This window comes from Sturnira hondurensis, unplaced genomic scaffold (genome assembly GCF_014824575.4).
Source record: "Sturnira hondurensis isolate 20B ecotype Veracruz unplaced genomic scaffold, ASM1482457v3 Scaffold0004474, whole genome shotgun sequence".
NCBI lineage: Eukaryota > Metazoa > Chordata > Mammalia > Chiroptera > Phyllostomidae > Sturnira > Sturnira hondurensis.
The window spans coordinates 15,198,134-15,216,141 of record NW_028077105.1 but is presented as its reverse complement, the minus strand read 5'-3'; the positions used below and the strand labels follow the sequence as shown (position 1 = coordinate 15,216,141).

The 18,008-nt window shown below is 34.5% G+C and overlaps 1 protein-coding gene across 2 annotated transcripts in view; it reads right to left on the bottom strand.

The window, feature by feature from the left end:
• Positions 1-3,395: 3,395 nt before the first annotated feature.
• Positions 3,396-18,008, bottom strand: part of TBC1D32 (TBC1 domain family member 32) — a 181,799-nt gene continuing 167,186 nt past the window's right edge. For both annotated transcript variants that reach the window (XM_037045843.1, XM_037045842.1), the window contains exons 33-34: positions 12,897-13,085; positions 3,396-5,512 (exon numbers count right to left, since the gene is read on the bottom strand). In XM_037045843.1, the coding sequence (XP_036901738.1) occupies positions 5,393-5,512; positions 12,897-13,085 (309 nt within the window). In that variant the 3' untranslated portion in view covers positions 3,396-5,392. The remainder of the gene's footprint in view (positions 5,513-12,896; positions 13,086-18,008) is intronic.

Sequence of the window (18,008 nt, the reverse complement as noted above, 5' to 3'; positions counted from 1 at the left end):
CAGGTGGAAGCAAACCAGAGAGGTGGGAAGGGACAAGAGCTAAGATGTTTATGGATAGACCTTGAAGATACCATGTTGAGTAAAATAAATCAGACAGAAAATTTTAAGTACCATATGATTTTACTCATATGTGGCATATAAAACTGAAAGCAAGAAATGAACAAGTAAGAAAAACAAAAAACGACACGGACAACAGCATGGTAGTTATCAGATGGAAGATGGGTAGGGGGACAGTAAAGGGTAAAGGGGATCAAATATATGGTGGCTTTGACTTTGGGTGGTGAGCACACAAAACAATAGGCAGATCATGTATCATAGAAATGTATACTTGAAACCTATATAATCTTATGTCACCCCAGTAAGTATAATTTTTAAAATAAAATAAAACCATCACAGAGGCATCTATGAAATACTAGAAGAAGCAATGATAGTGAGGTCAGAAGACCTGGTTTCAAAACAGCCTGGTCACACAGTCAGCTGTGAAAACTCTTTACATCTCATTTTCCTCATTTTATTCACTGGGAATAACATCCACTTAATAAATTTTTCTGAGGATTAAATGAGATGGCAAATATAAAATCCCTGGGTATTCTACAATAATATAAAGTACCATATAAAGTAAGACCCAGCCAGCCTTCATTACACAGTCAAACCCTGAACAACATGGGCTTGAACTGTGCGAGTTAACTTATAGCGGATTTTTTTCAATAAATACTGTAAGTATATTTTCTCTTCCTTATGATTTTAATAATATTTTGTTTTCTCTAGCTTAATTTATTGTAAGACTACAGTATAAAATACATATAACATATAAAATATATAAACATATCAAAATTTGTGGATGCAGGTAAGGTAAAATTTTTAGGGAATTTTATAGCACCAAACACCTCTACTAGAAAAGAAGAAAGATCTCAAAACAATGACTTTTAAGAAACTACAAAAACAAGACCAATTGAAAGTAAATACAAGTAAATAAAGTTTCAGGTGAAATCAAAGGGACCAGAACCAGAAAAATAGAGAAAATTGATGAAATTAAAAGCTAAATCTTAGAGAACATCAATAAAACTTATAAACCCACCCAGGCTGATCAGGAAAGAAAAGATACAAATCAACATTATAAAAAAGAAGTGATGATATCACTACATTTATACATATTAAAAAGGGTTACAGGGTACTATTATGATTAATTTGATGCCAATAAATTTGACTTGTTGATGGAAACAAACTACCAAACCTCACTTAAGGATAAATAGATGTTTTGAAGAGCCATGTAGTAGAGAAATTGAATGTTTTTATTACAAATCTTGCCACGCACACAAAGAAAAAATATTCCAGGCTTCACTGGAAAATGCTATCAAATACAAAAGCCTTTTGGAAAACAGAAGATGAAAATCTATCAACTAATTTTATGAAGCCAGCATTACCCTGATATCAAAATCAGAAAAAGAAAGCTACAAGCTGATATTCCTTGTGAACATAGATATAAAAATTCAAAATTTTATCAAATCAAATCTGGTAACATAAAAATGAGAAAATATCATGAACAAGTAGAGTTAATCTTAGGAACGCAGCTGCACGATGTGCTCCGGGCCTCCATGCAGAAAGTCCCCTTTCTCCATCCCCATCCCCCAGTGCCCGTCTGTGGAAACCACTCATATTCTGTCAGTATAGATTTGCCTTGTCTGGAATTTTGTATAAATAGAACCCTACAGCATGAATTCTTTTGCAACTGTCTCATTTCAGTTAGTATAACACTTTTCAGTTTCATCCATGATTTTGTGTTCATCGGTAGATGGCTACTTTTTAATGATGAATGGCTTCATTTCATGGGTAAGCCACATTTGTTTACCCATTCATTGGTTGAGGTTTGGGTTGTTTCCATTATAAAGCTATTATAAATAAAGCTATAATTATTATTCATGTATAAGACTTTGTATGGTCATGTATTTTATTTCCTTTGGGGAAATATCTAGAAGGGGTATTGCTGAGTCACACAGTGAAGTGTTTGAAAAAAGAGAAAGAAAAAGCTCAACTTCCAAAACAGCTGTTGTACTTCTCATTCTTTAAAAAAGAATGTATGAGAGGCGCAGTTGCTCTGCTTCCTTGCCAACCCTTGCAACCAGGTATTTCTCTTTTATTTTGTGTATGTTCTTCAATTTAGTCATTTAGTATCTCCCATGGTTTTAATTTGCATTTCCTTAATAACTAATGGTGATAAGCATTGTTTGTGCAAAGTTGTCATCTGTATATCTTCTTTGGTGAAGCTTTTGTTCACATATTTAGCTTGTTTTATTGTCACATTATTTGTTCTCTTATTATTGAGTGGTTAAATATATTTATAATGTGAATTCAAGATGTTTTACTAGATGTGTGTTTTAAAATCTATTAATTTGTGGCTTTTCATTTATTTTAGAGTGTCTTCTAAAGAGATTTTTTCTTTTTAAAATTTGAGGAAGTCTATAAAATTATCAATTTTTTGGTATGGTTTGTGCTTTAGGTTTGGTAAGAAATGCTTGTCCAATTCACTACCTAGTTCTTCCTGTACCTTCGCAGTGAAATGGAGCTGGAGAAAAATATGCAATTTGGCTAATTCATCTCATACTATTAGGTCACAGTTATATTTTCCTATTCCATTCACTCTCCCAGCATCCTTGACAACTATTCCACTTAGTCTTATCTCCTAAAATCTACCAGTTTTTGCCATCCCAACTTTTAGCTGATGACCTTCTTCTTATTTCACTGGGAAAACGATAACTTCCAGAAATGCCCACCCTGTATCTTTGCTCATTTATACAAACTCCTCTTCTGCTACTAGAAACGTCTATGCTCCAGGCAAAGGCTAATTCCAAAATTTATGCACTAGATCCCATTCCCCAACCATCTGTAATTCATGACATTCACTCTACATTTCTCTCTTCAGAATCATTTCTCCTTCTTTACTGCATCATTTCCATCCATATATACACACACTTCCAAATCCCATCTTAATGAAGCCTTTCGATCCCATGCCTCCTCTAGCTACCACCCACCTATTCTCTTTCCCTGTGCAGCAATACTCACTGAGAGGGCAGTTACCAGATCTTTCCTCTCGGTATCATTTAAACCTGGTCCAACCAAACTTTTGCCTCACTAACCCACCAAAATTGCTCATCAAAATCACCAAATCTGTAGGTCAATTCTCACTTGTCATCCTTATAACTAACTGTATTTTCATAGTTTTAAAATTCTTATCACATGAAGACTATGGACTCTTGAGTGGAGATGTTGTATCTCAATTTTCCTATCCTGAATATTAAAAACATTTAACTGTATGTGTAACCCTCAAAACACACCTGTTTAATGAAATGACCAAGGAAATTTCTTTAGTATCTTGGAAATGAAAGATCAAATTAGAGCACATCATAATTTAATAATCATAAATTTACATAGAATCCTGTTGAAAAGTTTACATGAATTTCTGACTTATTTACCTCCAAGATTCTTTAGATGCCTATATAGCATAAGAAGACATAACTACAAAGATCACACTTTGAAGACAGATATTCAAATATTTTACATATGTGTACTTACTCAAATTTGTTTACATTGTATCATGATATGGTTTATTACAATAAATCCTATAAAATGTATGAAGTCCTTTCACAAAATTAGAAATAAATTTATCCTATGAATTTATACTTTAAATAATTGAAAACAAAACTGAGAGGCAAGACAAGACTGTATTTATTTCTATTCTACAGAATATTCTTAAAATAAAAATAGGTGCAAAAGTAATTCAGTGTTATCTATACAACAGCTAACATGTACAGAGCTAAAATGTAAAATGCAAGTATTTTAGATTTTATTTCACCAAATTGCTCATTGTTTTTGTCACTGTTCATAATACATTTTGTCAATTAAAAACCAAATGAAGTTTGGCTCCAGATGAAGTTAATTTTCCAAAATGTGATTGTTATCATCTAGAACTTACCTCAGTTTCAATCAAAATCACCAATGGATATTGTAAAATTATGTTATAGTTTCTTTTCCACTTGTATATCCAATTACCATGTAAGAGATTTAAAAAATAAAGCTGTAGGTTTCTTAGGACTAATTAATAGTAACTCAGGAACAGAATGGAACATAATGGATGCATAAACATGTGTAACTGCTTCTGTGGAAGAGCTTTTCAAAATGGAGTTTGAAAACACACTAAGCTCGGTGTTTTGGGTCACCTAGGACTCTCTTACTTAACTCATACCAGTGAGTGGTCAAGTGAGCAGTATGTCAAACTAACTTGCTCCATTATTTTTACTCAACTTTTTAATGCCCTTTAGGAACACCATTACTGAAAAGCTATTGTTGGCACCTATAGGATAAAACCTGATTCTGGAAGGTTGGTATTGCAATGGCCCAGATACCACAGAATTGGAAACTGATGGCGCCGGGTGCTTCATCGCACTAAGGGAAAAATGAGTGTGTGGGTCAGCCGTCGTGTGTTGACAAGGCAAAAAAGCTTCAGAATGGCTTTAATGTTGACTTAAAAACTTGTTGAGATTGCTGACTGAAAAATTAACAACTTAATATTTTTACATATTATCTTTCATATATGAAATGTGACAGTTATAAGAAAACAGACCCTAGAATATTGTATTAATCTCACTGAAGCGGAGATTCCATTTAAATAAAACATAGTGTTGGTAATTTAAAATAATTTAGAAATCTATTCTCTTTAACGTTTTCAATTCAGTACAAATCAAATCTATCACCAAGGAAAATGCATAACTAATAAGAGTCAAATTCTTATCAGTATAAAATAACTAATCTATCTTTTAAATGAACCATGTAGAGATTATATTTCATATGGAAAATTATAAACTGATATAGGTATCAAACGTAATTCCTAGAAACATAATTATGCCTGAGGACATTTATCCTACAACTTGCCATGATAAATATGATTTTTAAATTTTTCTCCACATGTCAAATAAGCAGTTGTGGTTTTGTCTATTTTCTTTTTATGTGCAGACAAAAAATAAAAAATAAATAAAAACAACTCTCTTCTCTTTGTCTCTAAGGACTTTTTATGGTGAGACAAAGAATTATTTAATATACTGCTGCTACCTTCTAAACTCACTGGAAAAATATTCCAATCATCTGGTGAAGGCGGAGATCTAGGTTGGAAATATCTCTTAAATATAAAGAAGCGTAAGTAAGCTCGATTTTTCTAAAACAACCACACAAAACGACAATCTTAAATGAATTCATTTCATGTCAAAAACTGAGCTAACGACTACTTGGATATATCATGACATTACTTCATTTACAGTATTGATTTACAAAGTGTGTATTCACAAAGCGTATGTTGTCATGGACACAGATAGGAAACAATCAAGTCCCTTTGTGTTAGAATCTACGTGCTCTGGGCTCTAATGGTCCGCATGTCTCTCAGCAACACCGGTCGGTAGTTTTGTTCCAAAATTTCCATATATTCAAAGTAATCACTCACTCGAAACCCATGCAGCGCTTCTTCCTGTCAGAAAACATAAAGGGAACAGTTCATTTGCTTGGTAGACACACAATTCTAAGTTAATAAATTTTAAATAGTTGGTGTGTCTTTTTTTTTCAGTTATAGGCAAGGAATTTCATGTTGCTAGTAAATGTATAATTGTTTTCTATTTGATAGGCGGTGTGTGTATATGATGGCAAGAAACCATGTCCCTATGAAATAAGGTTGTATGTTTTCAAAACCAAAAATGCTTTACAGCTAACAAAAAATACAACAAACTCTTATATATTTTAGATATCTAAACAGGTTTCAATTAAAGAATGACTGTTTACATTTGTAACTAGTAAAGATCCTAGAGCTTTTCTAGTAAAGAATACTATAATACTGCAAGACATACCTGTTTACAGCAAATGTTCACAAAACCGTCAACACTGCAATTCATAATGTTGGTACTATGTACGTCTATACTAATTTGGAATTTAACGGTTAATATTCCAGGAGAGGCACTCAAAAGTAAAAACAGTAGGGACATCCATTTAGAATCTCAGCAGCTGTTAGGGAATTTTATGACTCTTTCTTTTAGAAATCCGGCTATGCAGGACCCGTCAATGTTAGCAACAACAGCAACACAAACCTGCAGAAGCAAGCTTACGCTTGACTCTGTAACAAGTACTATGTTAGCTTGGGAGGCTATAAATATTTGGGATAATTCATGCCTTTCTGGCTCAGAGTTTAAAGGTAAAATTAGTAGAAGAAGAGGAAGAGAGGGAGAAGGGCACAGAGAGTCTATTCAAACAAATAATTGATGAGAACTTCCCCAAACCCTGGAAAGAGCTGGATCCTCAAATCTGAGAAACAAACAGAACACCTAATAACCTCAATCCAAAAAGGCCTTCTCCATGCACATTGTATTAAAACTGTCAAAAACTATTGACAAATAAAGAATTTTCAAGGCAGCCAGGGAAGAGAAGAAAGTAGCCTATAAAAGAATGCCCATTAGGTTATCATCAAATTTCTCACGAGAAACTCTACAAGCCAGAAGAGAGTGGAACCAACCAAATGGGAGATGATATTAAATTGCTAACAGCAGCACTGACGAGGGGTTAATATACAAATACTTGTATATAAAGAACCCATACATCTCAACACCAGACTATCCAATTAAAAAATGGGCAGAGGACCAACAGATATATGAAAAGATGCCCAACTTCACTAGCTATTAGGGAAATGCAAATTAAAACTACAATGAGACACCACCTCATACCTATTAGAATGGCTTTTATCAACAAGGCAAGTAATGACAAGTGCTGGAGAGGTTGTGGAGAAAAAGAAACCCTCATTCACTGCTGATGGGAATGTGAACTGGTACAGCCACTATGGGAATCAGCATAGCAGGCCTCAAAAAAATTAAGGAGAGGTACCACAGCAGCCAGGAATTCCACTTTTGGGTATTACTCAAAAAACTTGAGAATGTTTATTTGCAAAGATACTTGATATTCACTGTAGCACTTGAATTTACGTGGCTGTGGCACGGAAACAATCGAAGTGTCCTTTGACAGAGGACTGGGTAAAGAAGATGTGGTGCATGCATACAATGGAATCCTACTGAGCCATAAGAAAGGATGGAATCCTGTCATTGGTGACAACATGGTTGGACGTTGTGAATATTATACTAAGAAAAGCAAGTCGATCAGAAAAAGCCAAGAACCACGTGATTTCATTCATATGTGGGAAAGAAAAGTGAAACTCACAGACACAGAAAACAGCATGGTGGTTAGCAGATGGAAGGGGGGATTGAAGGATAGTAAAGGGTTAGGGTAGTAAAGAGTAAAGGGGATCATATTCATGATGTTGCAAGACAGTATGAATTTCAGTGGTGGGCACACAATGTAATATACACATCATGTATCATAGAAATGTATACTTCAAACCTATATAGTCTTATTAACTAATATCACAAGGAAAAAAGTAGGGTAAGTCCCTTTGAGTGGGTTATACTGGAATAAAGAGTTGACTCTCATTAATAATCTTTAGGAAGTAATATAAAATAAATGTTTATCACAAAAGGTGCAGAATTTACTGTATACTGAGGTCGTTTAACAAAGTATTCCTGTTAATGTCAAATTTCACATAAGAAGCAACAAATCATATCATAATAGTCACGAGAGAGGAATTTTGTGAACACAGCTCTGCTCTTCACCCTTCCTAGACATGAACTTTTCCATGTTGTATCTGACCTAGAGTATTAAAAAGAACCTTCTTATTTGATCAAAGGGGTAGAAACATAACATGCAAGTAATATTGCTTCTAGGAGATCCATCCAGGGGTACTTGGTAAAATCAGAAATTCTCAGAAGTCATATCTCCAAAACTTTTGAATCCTGATTTTGGCTTTCTGGATTCAAGCTCCAAAGTTAACAATTTTACATATTGTAAAAGTTTTGAGCTCCTCGGGAATTTGTACTGAAATCTGACAACTCAGCACTCTGTCATGAAAATTCTATCTTAAATGGTCTGGAAGGAATCTAGATAAATCAATTTTAGTAAGTTCCCTTGTTATTCTTAGGATTAAGAAAGTTTAAATAGATGTGTGGTTCTGGATGAGATATGCAGTTCTTAAATATTTAGGATAGAGGAAGTGGTTCTTAAAAATTCTTAACTCAGCTGAAGGGTTCATGGGCATATGTGATGACTAGGGAGATGATTTAATACTGGCTGGGCACATAAAGAAACAGACCTTGGTCAGATACAATGTAAATGATGTTCCCGACATAGAACTGGACATAATACCTGTTCCTGATATAATACCTGGTGTTACATCAACGCCAGGTATTACTATGACATCAAATACTAAGATGTCTTGGGGCAGGAGGAAAAAAATGGGAGCAACAGTTTATAGTCTAGCTATGGACTTGGTAGAAAACGGTTTTTTTGTTGTACTCTCTGTATGTCTTTTGCTTAAGAACAAAAAGATGGGAGAGGCATGGAACAGAGATGTAGAAATGCAAAAAGAAAAAATTTAAGAGCTGTGTGCCAGAAGATGATGTTTTAGAAGTGCTTTATAGATACCATCTCATTTTATTCCTCAGCAACCTTATGTAATAGGTATTATTTCATACCCACTCACACAAATGAAAAAACTGAGGCATAGAGAGGCTAAGCAACATTCCCCAGTTTACAGTTCGTGAAAGACAGAACCAGGCTTCAGGTGACCTGGAGTTATATTAAGGACAATGCAGAAAATATCCGTAAACAACAGTTGACAAAGTACTGAACATGTTTCATCTATCCCCTCAGATAGTGAATTATTTTTATTACCATGTTCACTTTTGTCTTTCAAAGCTTAGCATTCAATTGATTTGCTCTCTGTCTAATCACCATTTCTTAGCCTGTCAACATGTTCTGGAGCAACAGCTGCAATAGCAATACACACAAAAAATTCCTCTTGACAATTAACTGGTTGGCTTGAAATTAATTTGATTTTTTTCATAATTATATATTGATTTTGCCATAATATGCAAGACTTAGTTGAAGCATTTTAATTAAGTATTTTGAGCCTTCACTACCTTTCACTGGAAGGCAATTCTTTTCCTAGCCTGGCATTTCAGTGACATTTGTCCCCAGGTTGAATTCACAAACCAAAAATCAAGATCACTGCCAGCCTATTAGCATGCTAGAGAGGGATGAACACAGCCAGCGAAAACAGAGGGTCTTCTGAAATTGCTATTAAACCAACTCCCACCGAACATGTATCTGTGTGAGAGTGTGAGTGTGTGTGTGTGAGAGAGAGAGAGACAGAGGAGAGAAGAGGATGACTCCATTACCAAAAAAACAACTTTAGACCTTCAAGCTGGCTGAGATATTTGAGAATATTTATTTTGTTGGATCTTTTTCTCTCTGGAAGTTTGATGGCTCCAGATTTGCTGAACCATCATCTGTCACAGATAAAAATGTTCAGAATCCCAAGAACAAGGACTAAGCTCATCAGCATGCCTTCAGAAGCTGCCGTCTTGCTCAGTACTAATCTATTAATCACCACAGTGTGGGAATAATGCACCTAGCTGCTCAGTTATCCAACCCACATTTTTATTTTGTCTGCAAATATATGGTGAAAACTCAGACTATACCTTGCTTATATCAACTTATGATATTCATCTAATCTAGCATTTAGTGGTTTAATCAACAGAGAAAAATATTTTTTTTGTTTGTTGTTTTGTTTTTTAGTAAACCTGGGGTGCCCACTAGTGTTCACCACCTTCTGGTCTAAAAAATTCCAAGTAATCTTTGAAATATATTGATTGATCACAAAAAGTTATCCAGTGGGGTATTACAAATGTACACAATGAGTCTAGTCTCTCAATGAACTGATTTACAACATTGAGCTGAAACCCAAATGAAGACACGTGGGTTGGTATTTTTTTTTATGCTTCTATCATGCCACTTTCTGTCCATACATGAAACTTAAACCAGGAAGAGAACTGCATATTTTCAATCTGGAACCACCTCATCCGGAGTTTCTCAGGATAACTGATAATAGTGGAACACTTATGTTTATGGTTTTCCAACATTTGGAAACCAGTTTCCAAATTATTTGGAATTATTATTTGGACTTATTTACAAGTCAGATGTTTGCTTTATCTACTTTTATATAATGATTCAATTTCCTTTTAAAAAGTAGTTTTACTATCAAAGAAGTATGAGCCCATTCTTCAAAAATAAAAAGTCCACATACATACATGCAAATATATAAAACAAGTAAAACTTTCCTTTTCTGCTTCATCTCCTTTCTTCTCAGAAGCAATTGTTATTAAACATGTTAAGTCAGAGAATAAAACATAATTTAAAAGAGTATTATTACAGATGTGACAGGTACTAACATTGTTTGGAGAATGGTTTACAAGTTTTTTTTTTTCTCTCTCTTAGTACAATGCTGAGATTCTGGGTCGGAAAGTATAAAACATAATTTCAAAGGTTTAATCCCTATAACTGTAGTTAAATGAGTAATCTGTAAATCATATAGCTATTTCTGGCTTCAGGGAGTTTCTGAGGGTTATATAAAATTACTTTACTAATTAGAATCCCATCACTGGTTAATGTTAGTAAGTGGAACGCGATATACACAAATTTATGTACTTTGCCAATGAAACAAGACTTAATAGAGTAGCTAAAGGGTTATGTACACACATATTTAAATAAACTACACTAGCATTTACCTCACAAAAAGGAAAGTGCCCACCAAAAGAGATCAGTGAGGTTGAGACAACCCGCTGAAAAGCAAACGAGAAGCGGAGTGAAGTCAGAATTCCAGGGGCGTTTTTGGACCCCCCAGATGGACTGCAAACAGCAGGAGTAAGAAGTAAGGTTTGCTCCAGGACAAGTGCTAACAATGAATTCTTTGCCAGCATGTCCTTAATTTGGATTTAAACCAATTTAATTAAAATTTTAGTGATTTAAATAAGGCTTAGTTGGTAAAGATAATGTTTTTCCCTCATTTAAAAACTGTTCAATTTTAAATTGATAGCATTATATCCAGAGCACAACAGAGTTTGGGACACATTTAAAGCGGTCACTGTTTGCAAACTCCATTGCAATGTTCCTGCCATTAGTGAAGAAGGAGATGAGACAGCAATAATCACCAGAGTTGATCAGATTTCAAGATGATGAACATCAAGACACCCTCCTGACAGGAAGGACGATTCATGACAATCATTTGAAGAATTTAGTAATGTTTGTTATTCAATGTGAAGAAAACCCAATTCATTCATGTTTCCCTTTCTATTTATTTACAGTCTTTGTTTAGTCCAGCAACAAGTACTTATTGAGCACCTACTATGTACTAGGTACTGTTCCAGGCATTGAAAATAAATTAGTGAACAATACAGACAAAATCAGCCAATACAATACACCCAAAATAATGGGTAAGCTTGTGGAGCTTACTCATTATACTGGGGAAGAGTGACAAAAATACATATAAAATAATTTCAGCTAATGACAAGCACTGTAAGAAAAACTAAAGTAGGATAAGAGGTTAGAGAATTATCGGTTAGGAATACACAAATATAAGAGTTCGGGAAAATTTCAGACTCTGAAACTTCCATAAATGACCATGTAGCGGACAAAAATATCCCTTACTGAAAAATAATTCGTATTTTGTCCTCAACATAATTCCCATTTACTTAACCATCCCTGTACTTCAAATGCCCTTTTGTAGGTCATTTTTTTTCTATTTAAGTTTTCCTACTACATGTCCAACCATTGTCTTGGTATACTTTTTCATTACAGATTTTTCTAAAATCATAACTCCGGTAACATATGTAGGAAATTTGAGACCTTTTGAATTCTGTACTTACAAAATAAAAATACTTCATAGTTTGGCAATCTTACATAATCAATGACATTTATTTACAGAAAATTATCATTAAATGGAAAATAACTGAGACAGTATGTAATGGTAAAGAAATAAAGATATAATTCATTTACATACAGAAATCAATGTGTGCCTGTGGGAAGGGAAACATACTTAAATCCAAGGAAAGATTTTAACTTAAAACAGTTGGACAGCCACCACAAACTGCACACAGGGATGTATTTATACATCATGTATTTCCTAAAGTCCAGAGGTTCAAAAGTCTTATTACTGTGAACAAAAAGGTAACCAACTATGTCTTGTTTTAAAATACTAACTTATGCCCTGGCTGGCGTAGCTCGGTGGATTGAGCGCAGGCCTGCAAACCACACGATCGAGGTTCGATTCCCAGTCAGGGCACATGCCTGGGTTGCAGGCCAGTTCCCAGCAGGGGACTCACGAGAGGCAACCATACACTGATATTCTCTCTCTTTCTCTCTCTCCCTCCCTACCCCTCTAAAGATAAATAAATAAAATCTTTAAAAAAATAAAATAAAATACTAACTTATACATGGTAATGACTTTTTTAAAAAGCACATTATGATAGAATAATCTTTAAAGAAAACTTTTTATAAAAATTGGAAGTTTAGAAAAATACAGAACATGAAGGTATAAGAAGCTGTATTAATTGTTTTTTATTTTAATAAGTACCAAACCTCTGTATTAACACAGTAACTTGGACTAAATACGATATAGAAACATAAAAACAGTAAGTCTTTTTTGGCACAGCACACTAATTAAAAGCAAAGTTCTGGATCCAGACAGCTCAACTTCACTCTCCATCACTTCCAGCTCCATCACTCTCTACTTGTATAATTTTGGGCAATTTCCTTAATTTGGTGGCTCAGTTTCCTCATCTCTAAAATGAGGATGATATAGTACCTTTTTCTAAAGGTAGTTTTTAGGATTAGATGACCATCTAGAAAAACATCAGTCATTAAGCACCCCATCAAAGTTGTTATTAAATATTAACCACTTTCCCTTTAGATATAAAGACACTTACTTTTAGAAAAACCTGCAGATCTTGAGTCTGAGTGTGCTGTAGAATGTCTTGTTGTAGATGTTTGAATATAGCTATACAGATATACACTTGATAATCAGGACCAAGGAAAACACAAGTGGCAATATAATGGCAGATTTCTATCCAATCTAAGTAATTCCAAAAACATTGAGTTATCCATTGCAGACAAATCTAGAAAAAAAAAGTCAGTTCATTAGAAAGTTTATAACACCATTATGTGACTTCCAAAAAGCAATAACCAATAATACACACAAACCAATGAAGAGCTTAGCATTCAGTGAAAACAGAAGAACATTCCACATCTAAGCCTAACCAGGATGCTCCACCTATCTACTCCGTGCATGAGAAACGGTCATGTCCTTGGGACTCAGGATGTGAGGTCAACTGATGACGCGCACACTGCTCCAATACCTAGTGCTCAACGCCTTCTCTACTAGTCTTGTCTTCTCTTACTGATAACACCAGTCTGCTCTCTACAGATACTATTTTAATTCAGAGAAGGAAGATTTTTTCTGCCCTACCTATAATCACAGATGTGTAATTATGCAGATGACAGATTGCTAAATGTTACATTAATGCAAATGGACTCTTGCTGAATCAGAAAACAATTTAAACCAAACAGAATTACATAACATAAAAACTGAGAGCTAATGTACAGAATATTTAAACATGAGACTTTAAAAACCATCATTTGTGTTACTTTTTGAATCACATTTGTTCAGATTATAAAAGAGATAGATGTGCATTTCAGAAAAAAATGATAAAGTTTAAGAAAAAATCAATCACACAGAGATTAACATTGTTAACATTTTGGTACATTAATGTTATGAATGGAATTGTGTATTCCTGCAAAAAGTATGTCAAAGTCCTAACCCCAGTACTTGTGAATGTGACATTATTTGGAAACAGAGTCCCTACAGAAATAATCAAGTTAAAATGAGGTCATTAGGGTGAACCCTATTCCAATATGACTGGCATCCATATAAAAAGAGGAAATTTGGACAAAGAGACAGACACACAGAGGGAAGATGTAGGAAAGTCACACATAGAAAATGTCATACATGAAGAAAGATGATTTGTGTATCTACAAGCCAAGAAAAATCTAAGACTACTAGAAACCAGGAAAGAAACACCAAACTTTACCCCTCATATGTTCAGAGGGGACACAGCCTTGCCAACACTATGATTTTGATTTCTGGCTTCCAAAATTGTGAGACAATACATTTCTGTCATTTTAAGCAGCCTAGTTTATAATACTGCAGTCTTGGGAAATCAAGCCAACTCCAATATCTCAGTTTTCATTAATGAGCAACACATTACCACTGAAGAAAGACTTCTTTTATTGAACCTATCTTTTCCTATGGTTTTATGACTGGGGGGGTGGGTGGGAACAGATGTGGTAGCTTATATAAATTTATCATAGATACGAAAGATACAGAGAAACAATTTTTTTGTTCTATCATTTTGCTCTTTTAAAAATATATTCTTGAATAGTTTCAAAAATTTGTTTTTCTATCCCAGATTCCATTTTGGGGGATGCTGATTCTGCTTTTAACTGTCTTTAATGTGCCTTATTAGTTTACTAGCGCTGCCATGACAGAATACCAGAGACTGGGCAACTTAAACAACAGGAATCTATCTTCCCACGATTCTGGAGAAGTCCAAAAAATCCTGGTGTCGGCTGGGTCGGTTTCTTCTAAGGCCTATCTCTTTGGCTTGTAGATGGCACCTTTCTTTCATATTTTCACACAGTCTTTCCTTTACATGTCTATGTACAAATTTGCTATTCTTATAAGGACACCACTCTTACTGGATTAGGGCACACCCTAATGACTTCATTTTTCACAATCACCACCTTTAAAGACTTTAAGTAGTTGTGTGCTGAGGGTTAAAACTTCAACAGGTGAATTTGGAGGAACACAATTCAGCCCATACTAGACGGTATCACTGCATTTTTGTTTTCCATATACCATAACTCATGTCAGACATTAATCCTTAAATTTCAGCCGTTACAGGCATATCTTTTCATTGCCTGCTCATATTGCCTATTTTGTTATCGATAATGTCAACTCTATAAGACCAAGTATTTTCTTCTGTTTTTTATTGCAATTCTGTTCTCAGGTATAAAATTTTCCTTTAAAAGAATTAGGTTCCTTTCTACCACGCTTCAAATCTTTTCACGGAACTCATGCGCTCACTCAGTATCGACTTAGAATATGTCTATGAATGTATAATATTTGTCAATAGGCAGGATATATTTAATTTCCTTTGGTGCCAACTTTACTGTTCACTTGACTTGCATAGGATTCTTTTGCCAGACCTCAACCTGGAGGGTAAGTTGGCATGCAGAGTTCATTACCAAATTTCTACTGCCCACCAAATATCCACATAACGTGGCTCTACTGGACAGCAGAGAAAAAAAATACCTCCTCTCCTACTTGACTAGATAGGTTGGCATTCAGTGGCTCTTTGACTGAAAGCCATACTTTTCATTCCTTTAAAGCACTACTGTCAGGGTTCTCTCTGTCTCTGTTGCTGCAGCTACTAATGCCAATCAACATATGAGCGTGTTATGTTAATGAAAATGAGAATCTCTGGGTGAACGAAGGAGAAACATCTGAAGAGTGGAAAGCGGAACAAATGATCTCTGCAGCCAGAGAGAGCAGTTCTTAGGTGTGAGTTTCAGGGACCAGCACGGAGACAAAATGAAAGGGGTCCCAGGTTCTGTCCATCCTTTTCTGGTTGGCCTGACTTTTCTACAGGTTGAACAGTGTGAAACTGCTGCTCACTGACTTATTTTAACCTTTAAACCTACCAACTTAATATGCTATATATCTAAAGTTACAATGTATGTAGAGAGACAGTTATCCATCTGCCTTTATCTAGATTGGTTAAAAGAAAATCACCCCAGAATGTAACTAATAACCCCAGAAATAACTAATTCCAGAATCTACAATTAGTTATTTATTATATAGTTTCTAATACTGTTGCACTTTCTGGCATTTACATAAATTCAAGCATTGCTTTCTTCCATTTAATGGAAATATATAGCTGTATTTTCTATGTATGGGAAATCTAGGACAAGAAAGTGAGAAAAAATTGAAAGCACTTTGAAAATAATATGCTATGTATGTTATTCTATAACAAAAATACAGATGTCTAGTATTCAATTAAGATATTTATTGAGTATCTAATATACAAGGTTATAATTTTAAGTGAACAAAAGGTCCCTGTTCTCAGGGACCTTACACTTAAAGGGGAGACGGGCATTTAAAAAAAATTTTGAACCTCCTGACTTGGCAGAAATTATATCTCCTATTGTTATTATATGTATGAGATACTTCAGAATTATTCAATTGTAATAGAGTTCTAAAAGCATTCTAAAACACTATTCCCCTGGAAGAGTGCAGAACTATGAGTCACAATTTTTAATCCCTGAGTAAGTAACTTCTCCATCTTTATAAAAGGCGAGGGTCTACAAACCAGCTGATAGTCCGGCATTCTCACAGGACAAGGAAGTACTAAGTGCTCAATGGGCAGGATAAACATTTTCCTTAACATTTTTATTATGTAATTTTCAATATATATATACATATATATATATGTATATGTATATATATATATATAAATTATACGGGAACCAGATCCAACACAGCTTCAAAATTTTGACTTGTTGATACGTTCCACGTCCATTTTCCTCCATAGGTTCCTTCTCTTTAAGTGGCTATAAGTTTTGTCTGTGATTATTTTAAAACAGTGAAAAATCTCAGTTATCAATGGTATCAGTATAACTTTTCATTTATCATGCAGGAGAAAATAATCCCAATCCCACCATGAGTAATGTGATTACTTAAAACACAGCATTTTCCTGTTCTTTTGTCATCAGACGGCATGTCACTAGGCACATGCAGTCAAGTGACAGCACTTAAAGTGCTTCCCATGGGCTTAGCCCATTGAGTGGGTGTAATAGGTTCACCTGATTCAGTGTGACTGTACACGTTCTTAATTTATTCAGCTGGTTATTTATATGGACTTATTATATAAAATATTAAAATGATTTGAAAGTAAAAATATGAAGCAAGGGATATTCCCTGGTTTTTCAGCTCATTCCTTCTCTATCATAAAAGCCAACATTTTAAAAATATGGTACACTAATTCATGTTTTTAATATAAGCACATTTGAATCACCTTTTCTTATATAAATGGTAACATAACACAAATTCTTTTCCTCCACCTTTTTCTCACTTAACAAAAAGATCCCATATGTTATTCCATGACAATATACAAAGATAGTTTTCACTTGTTTTTACAATTGCATAGTATTCTACTGTGGATAAAACATTATTTATTCAACCAAATCCCTATTCATAGACATCTTCATCTAGTCATTTGCTACTATACATAGTGCTATGAAAACATATTTGTGTGCATTTATTTTCAAAATTTTCTCAATGTATCTCTGGGATAGACATCTATCCATCCCAGATAGACATCTGGGACAGATTTCTATTAGAGACATCTGTCTCTAATAGATAGACATCTATTAACCCATTGCTGGGTTAATGGGTAAATGCACATGTAATTTTGTTAGAAACTGCCAAATTCCTTCTTATACATCTCAAAAATATGCAACACTATATTTTTTAAAAAGCAGTTGAGTACTCATATTTGTGGAAAAAAGTCATTTATAAAATGGTTCACAAAGAAAGTGAAACAACCTTTTTTTTTAAGATTTTATTTATTTATTTATCTTTAGAGGGAAAGGAGAGGGAGAGAAACATCAATGTATGGTTGCCTTTCATGCGTCCCCTGCTGGGAGTTGGCCTGCAGGGAACTGGCCTGCAACCCAGGCATGTGCCCTGACTGGGAATCGAACCACGATCATCTGGTTCGCAGGCCCGTGCTCAATCCACTGAGCTACACAAACTTTTGTTTTTATAGTAAACCAATGTTCTTTAGACCTAATTATACTGTAAGACACTTAAATGGCTTTTTTAGGTTTATAAGGAAGAAAAATCACATGTACAATATATATCAAAACGTACCATAGCTTTCCTAGGAAATTTTTCTCTTTGATCATACTTAAGCTTATGC